The following is a 6,435-nucleotide window of genomic DNA, read 5'->3' as shown; positions in this document are numbered from 1 at the left end:
ATGTGTTTTGCAAAAGATGCATGATAATGTACATATTGATGTTGTATCTTATCCCATGAATTCGATCTTAAAGCTAAGTAAACTTAAAAATCACAACACTTGTAATTCTACTCGTTTGTAGACTTGTCTAGAATCCTTGATACGATAAATCATTTGATTGGAAATGTGAATGTAGTCATGAAATGCACCTGCTTAGTCAAGATTCCCCTAATAAATATCCAAGTGCATTACAAAGTTGTATATGTATGAATAATGTTCTTTCGTGGGTTATGTTTTGAAGAGAAACAAGAATGAATCTCATAAAGTCAGTAATATCAGTAAGAGATGACGTATGATTTACTATAAATGAGTAAAGGGAAATAATTCATAATGGTAACCAACTGTTGAGTTTGTTCTCATTTGGTCTCTTTCCTTTATTTTTTGTACTCAATATATCATCGAACTTGTTGTTTGTGTTCACCATAACCCTTTAACCGGCTATCACAGGTCAAGAGCCGATCAAAAGGGTTATGGTGAACACAAACAACAAGTTCGATGGTATATTAAGTATAAAAATAAGGAAAGAGACCAAATGAAAACAAACGCAACAGTTACTTACCTTTAAGAGTCATTTTCCTAAAATTTTACACATATCGTTTTTATTTAATGACATTGTGTCAAAACTGTTACCGGTTGATAACCTTGAAACCGGGACTCCGACCAAGTAACAAAAAGAAAAGATGTTTGGTTTAATTTGGTAGAGAAAAAAGTTTTGATTTAAAAAAATGTAAAAATATAGTCTTTTTCAATTAAACCCAATAGGCCAATATTAAAATAGGATGGATATATGGTGTAGCAAAAGATTGATGACAGAAATACAAGCCATCTTAGAGTTTGGGGTTATATTTACAAATATTTCATATCCAAAATCTGTTATCCGACTTGCCTTCTCAATCTTTACCCTCTAATGGCGGCTTCATGTGTTTCATCGTCAGCTTCAGCTTTCACTCTCCAATCAGATTTTTTAAGAAATCGATCTCCAAAACCAGTTTCCCTATCATGGAGTTCTTCGTTTCCGCAGTTTAATCTATCCCTCAATTCAGTATCATCAAATCGCAACCTCAAGAACAAGGTACGCTCAACTCTTGAGACTCGTCCGAATTAATCTGGATATTTGTTCGAAATTCAGACACAATTGTCTCTCTGTGTGGATTATGAGGGAATATGACTGAAATTGTTCATATGTACATGATCTTGTCTATGTAGATTTTAATGTAATTGATAATGCTTGGAACAGATACGTGAATAGAGTAAACCTAATCTCTCATCGAGCTCTTGCGCTTTGACTTTTGGAGTCAAACGAAATACCTTCAAAATGCAAATTGATGTAATTTTATTACATGTTAATGTAAATTATTTCTGTTTTTTAGAGTTATTATAACAAAAACTTAGATCTTTTTTTCAATCTTCCTGGAAAGCTTCATGAATTTATTTTTTCAGATTTAAGTTGCCAAAGAAGTAAGTTTGACCATGAAAGTCAAAATGATCAAATTCAGATTTTGGAGTACGGATTTTATGTTTGGAAATTACTAAAAACGGTAAAAGGGGAGTTTGGTTTGTTGGATTTCATAGGATTTGGTTGGAATTGGAATTCAATTCCATTCCAATCCCACATTAGGGTTCAAATGAGTATATAATTCTATTCCATTTCCTGTCAACCAAACACGCGAAACAGAATTCAATTCCTTCAAATTCCAATTCATTTCGAACCATTTCGCAAACCAAACACCAATTTTGAATCATGTTTTCACATAAAGTTTGGATACCTAAATTTGTAACAAACTAATAATGATTTTTAAAACCAAAAAGATATTTTCGCATTTCTTTTTCTCAATCTAACGTACATTTCCATAGGGATTTGTTGTCGAAGCGGCTTGGACACGAAGATCAAGAAGTGAACTTGACAAAAAACCAAACAAAAAATCATGGAAACAAAGAACGGATATGTACATGAGACCATTTCAACTAAACGTTTTCTTTTCAAAAAGATTTGTTCATGCAAAAGTAATGCATAGAGGCACAAGCAAAGTGATATCCGTTGCTACCACAAATTCAAAAGATTTAAGGAACACATTGCCTTCACTTATAGACAACGAGGCTTGTAGGGTCATAGGTAGGTTAATAGCCGATCGATCAAAAGAAGCCGATGTTTTTGCCATTACTTTTGAAGCCAAAAAGAATGAAAGAATCGAAGGGAGACTTGCCATTGTTCTTGATACCATCAAGGAGAATGGTATTATCTTCGTTTGAACTTTTAGTATTTACACATTTGTCTCTGAATGTTTGTCTTAGCAGTAAGAAGTGAGAATTTGTCTTTACTCATTTAGTGCATTTGGGACATTGTAATCTACCTTTTCCCATGTTAGTTGTGGGCCCGGTTGGTGTTCTCTTTTTATGATAATTAAAAGGTTGTGTAACTAGAGCAATCATTGTATGTTCAACTCTTGATTTAGTGTTCTAAAAGCATCTAAAATTATAGTTTTTGAGTATTAAAATAATTCATAATAAGAATGTTAGACCATCTCTATCCTTAATATTATTTTTTTACACTGTAACTAATGTAAACGGTAAAGTCCTCCAACCCATTACACTATATTTAACACTTAAAAAAATATTCTAGGTATATTGTTCTTTATTCATCACATTATATTTAGTGTTACACTAAAATCCAACACTATATATAACATTAGGTATAGTGTAGGGTCGGAGCATTATAGTATAATTTAAAATGTAAAATTATATTTTTAGTGTAGGGTTGGAGATGTCCTTAATATTATGATTATACAATTCCTTTGACTTAACACTAAGAAGGTGAGAATTAGTCGGTCTCATGTGCAATGCACTGCAGATATTGCAACTTATATTTTCGCATGTTGGCTGTGAACCCTCTTTTTATTGTATAACTAGAGCTATCATTCTATGTCGAAATTTTTGATATTTAGTTTTAAAATTAGAGCAAAATACAGAAAAGTACAACCATTTATCTATCAACATTCAAAAAAAACCCTAATATTTTTTTTATATGCAGAAAAGCCCTTACATTTTTAATTACCATTCATATTAACACAAATATTCGGTTTTCTAGAGAGATTATCAGTTGTTTTGTGGCAAAACAATTATATTTTTGTTTTTAGGTTAACAAGGAAACATAAATAAACGAATTTGCCTCTTTTCTAAAGTAAAACATGAGAAATACATAATTTACTTAACGACCATTTACTCAAACAAGTATGAGTGACATTATTTATTTTTTTCCATGTGAACCTAAAACCGAACAAGATAAATGTCATGTTAGAAAACATTAAAAAAAACAGATATTTGAGAAAATTTGAAAGGTAACTGAAAATGTAAAGGTTTCTCTACAAATAAATAAAATATAAGGGTCTTTTAAATGCTGGTAGATAAATGGTTGTGTTTTTCTGTATCTTCCCTTAAAATTATCTAGAAATTTAGTTTTGGGTATTAAAAGAATCGATAATCCTTTAGTAATAAAAATATTATTGTCATAAATCACAATAAATCACAACGTAATCCTTTTAATAAAAATCAAAACTAATTGTAATACATATAACAACTTTGATAGAATTGGAGTAACCCTTCATGATTCTTGAGTAAATTGCTCATCAACCAAATTACAAGTATGTATCAGGCGCAGTCCTAAACTGACAGTTCAGGACTGCGCCCGACACACAGATTGTACGTAACACGTTATTTGGCAGGGGCGAAAGCGGCTTTGACGGCTTCAAAGACTTCTCCAACGGGCTTACCAGCATCAATCTAAAAAAAAATCATTAACATAAACAATATTAATTAATTTCCATATAATAAATAATACTATAACAAGAAAAGACTTGTGAATTTACCTTTTTGACCTTCCCCTTAGAGTTGTAATACTCGATAACCGCAAGACTAGAATCAACAAAAACCTTAAATCGTTTCCTTATTGTCTCAATGTTATCATCTACTCTCCCCTAAAAACCCCAAAACAGCAATAGTTATTAGTTAAACTCAATCATAAAGCATAACACTTAATTTATAAAATATAATTTAATCACTACAGAAATTTTATTATATTTTTTATTTTATTTTTTTTTAAATTATATAACCGAACCTGGTTACGACCCAAGAGGCGTTTCTCCATTTCTTCCTCAGAACAATCAAAGAAAAGAACAAATTCGGGTATAATTCCAGTCTAGAATAAAACCATAAAAGATTAACAAATTAATCTCAAAATTTTAATAAAAAAATAAATTAGAAAGAAAGAAAAAAAAAGAAACTCACAACTGATTCAAAAGCTGCACGATTTTCCTCATTACGAGGAAACCCATCGATTAAAAATTTATCATTTTCATTTTCCATAATTGCTTTTTCAAGAAGTTTAATTGTTACTTCTGAAGGAACAATTATTCCTTCTGATATCATGTTTTGGATCATTGTCCTAAAAACCAACAAAAAACAAAAATTATACAAAGTCAACTGATTTTCTTGACTTTATGTATTAAGTAGTAATATAAAAATACAATAAAATTAAATAAAAATAAATAAATACCCATTTTTGGAACCCGATTTTATTTCTGCCCGAAGAAGATCTCCAGCACTTAAATGTGTGTACCCGAAGTGTTCTACAATATTTGCACATTGTGTGCCCTTACCACTGCCTGGACCTCCTACATATTGTAAGATCACCAAGGGTATTTTAGTCATTTAGATCATGTTTCTTTTTTTCTTTCTAAAACATGATTATTTAAGTGCTCACCTAAAACAAACACAACCTTTGGCTTCTTTTCACTAAGTACACTTTTGCTTCCTTCCTGCAATAAATTAGGCATATTAATTTCGGCTATATGTAATAATAATTAATACATTTAAGATTCAACAAATCAACAAGATGATGATGCAATATGGAAGAAAGAGGAAATTAGATCTATGAAATCAGTCAATCAGAATAGATATAGGGCTAAATGTGTAAATTAGCAACGTACTTTTCTTCTTATAGAAAAATGCTTTAGTAAGATAAATGAAAGCTGTAATGGAAAATTCACCTTGTTTGAAGAATCAACAACTGTCCCCATGAGTTCTGCATCAATCCAAAATATCAAAATTAAGACTAGCAAACAGACAATTTACGATGTATTTTTACAGATCTTGAAAAACAAAGACACCCCCAAATTAGAACACTAGCCAATTCAAGATACGAGCAAGATCTAATGGGTCAAATGGAGAATTGTGAGATTTGGGTGACAACTAGCAATGTGTTCCAAGTTTCTCGATTATAATGGAGGAAATTCGTCTTCATATACTGATTTAGTCGAAAGCATTTGTTCAATTTGTAGATCATTTCATGACACTTCCAATTTGATCAAAAGAACATGCGAATTATGGTGATCATAGTTAAAACCAGTCGGTATTACAGAGAAATTGCACATTGTGTACATCCAATTGACCTACTTAATCAACATCAACAGATCCCGCCCAAAAATGGAAAGCGGAAATCAGGGGTTTAAGATTTAAGATCTAATAGATGGAATCAATTGAACCCTTAAGAAGCTACGATTTGTAATGGAATGGAATCGAATAAATCGTTTTTGAGCAGATCAGCGAGATTAACGTGGTTTGAATCTTACCGATGTGAAGAAAACGTTGGCGAGTTGAAGAAATTTGACGAGAGATCTGACAAAATTGCGAATGGCGATGTCAGTTTTTGCTGAATTTTCGGGGTTTTATATGGTCCTTAGACCGCGTTTTTCTTGAAAAAGCTCCGAGTCCGGAATCTTGGATCTTTGTCACCTTTTTATTTACCCTCGAGAATACATTGTAGGGCATTACTATTTTGAAATGTTCAATTAAAAAATTTAGGGTAATTTACACATTTGGTTTCTAACTTGTTTTTTTAACGCGGAACGTCGACTGTTTGATTTTTGTTAAGTGTTTGGTCCCTACTATTTATTTTTGTTACACGTTTGGTCTCTGTCTGCTTAAAAATACTATTATTTGAATAGGGAAAAATTGTGGAGTAGGTAAGGTAATGTGAGGGAATGGGGTGGGGTTGGATGTGTGTTTATTTAAATAAATTTAAAAAAATCAAGGGCAAATTAGTCTTTTTAAGTAAGACAGGAACCAAGCGTGTAACAAAAATAAATAGTAGGGACCTTCCGAATTAAAAAATAAGTTAGGGACCAAACGTGTAAATTACCCTAAACCATAGGGACCATTCGTGTAATTTACTCAAAATTTAACAAAAAGATATTAGAGATAAGGGGCATTTAGCAAATTTAACAAAAAGAAGGTGGAAGTTGTAACTTTTATGATTATATGAATGTTCTCGGAAACATTAGCCGACAGTTTCTGAAATATGTACTTACATAAAAATACATTGAAACGTAACTTTAATCTAAT

At 31.5% G+C, this 6,435-nt stretch overlaps 2 protein-coding genes across 2 annotated transcripts; one reads left to right on the top strand and one right to left on the bottom strand.

The window, feature by feature from the left end:
- Positions 1 to 863: 863 nt before the first annotated feature.
- Positions 864 to 2,480, top strand: LOC111921404 (uncharacterized). The gene is made up of 2 exons (XM_023916984.3): positions 864 to 1,111; positions 1,894 to 2,480. The coding sequence occupies exons 1-2, from the start codon at positions 947 to 949 to the stop codon at positions 2,287 to 2,289; spliced, it is 561 nt and encodes a 186-aa protein (XP_023772752.1). The 5' UTR covers positions 864 to 946; the 3' UTR covers positions 2,290 to 2,480.
- A 1,040-nt stretch (positions 2,481 to 3,520) lies between these two features.
- Positions 3,521 to 5,798, bottom strand: LOC111921405 (UMP-CMP kinase 3). Its single transcript, XM_052763672.1, has 8 exons — positions 5,664 to 5,798; positions 5,082 to 5,116; positions 4,796 to 4,850; positions 4,589 to 4,706; positions 4,321 to 4,477; positions 4,151 to 4,231; positions 3,903 to 4,010; positions 3,521 to 3,816 (listed from the first exon to the last, which is right to left on the bottom strand). Exons 2-8 carry the CDS (start codon positions 5,109 to 5,111, stop codon positions 3,748 to 3,750), a joined length of 618 nt encoding a protein of 205 aa, XP_052619632.1. The 5' UTR covers positions 5,112 to 5,116; positions 5,664 to 5,798; the 3' UTR covers positions 3,521 to 3,747.
- Positions 5,799 to 6,435: the final 637 nt, after the last annotated feature.

Source organism: Lactuca sativa, chromosome 1 (assembly GCF_002870075.4).
Source record: "Lactuca sativa cultivar Salinas chromosome 1, Lsat_Salinas_v11, whole genome shotgun sequence".
NCBI lineage: Eukaryota > Viridiplantae > Streptophyta > Magnoliopsida > Asterales > Asteraceae > Lactuca > Lactuca sativa.
The sequence above is the reverse complement of the archived record's forward strand: the minus strand, read 5'-3'. Positions and strand labels throughout refer to the sequence as shown.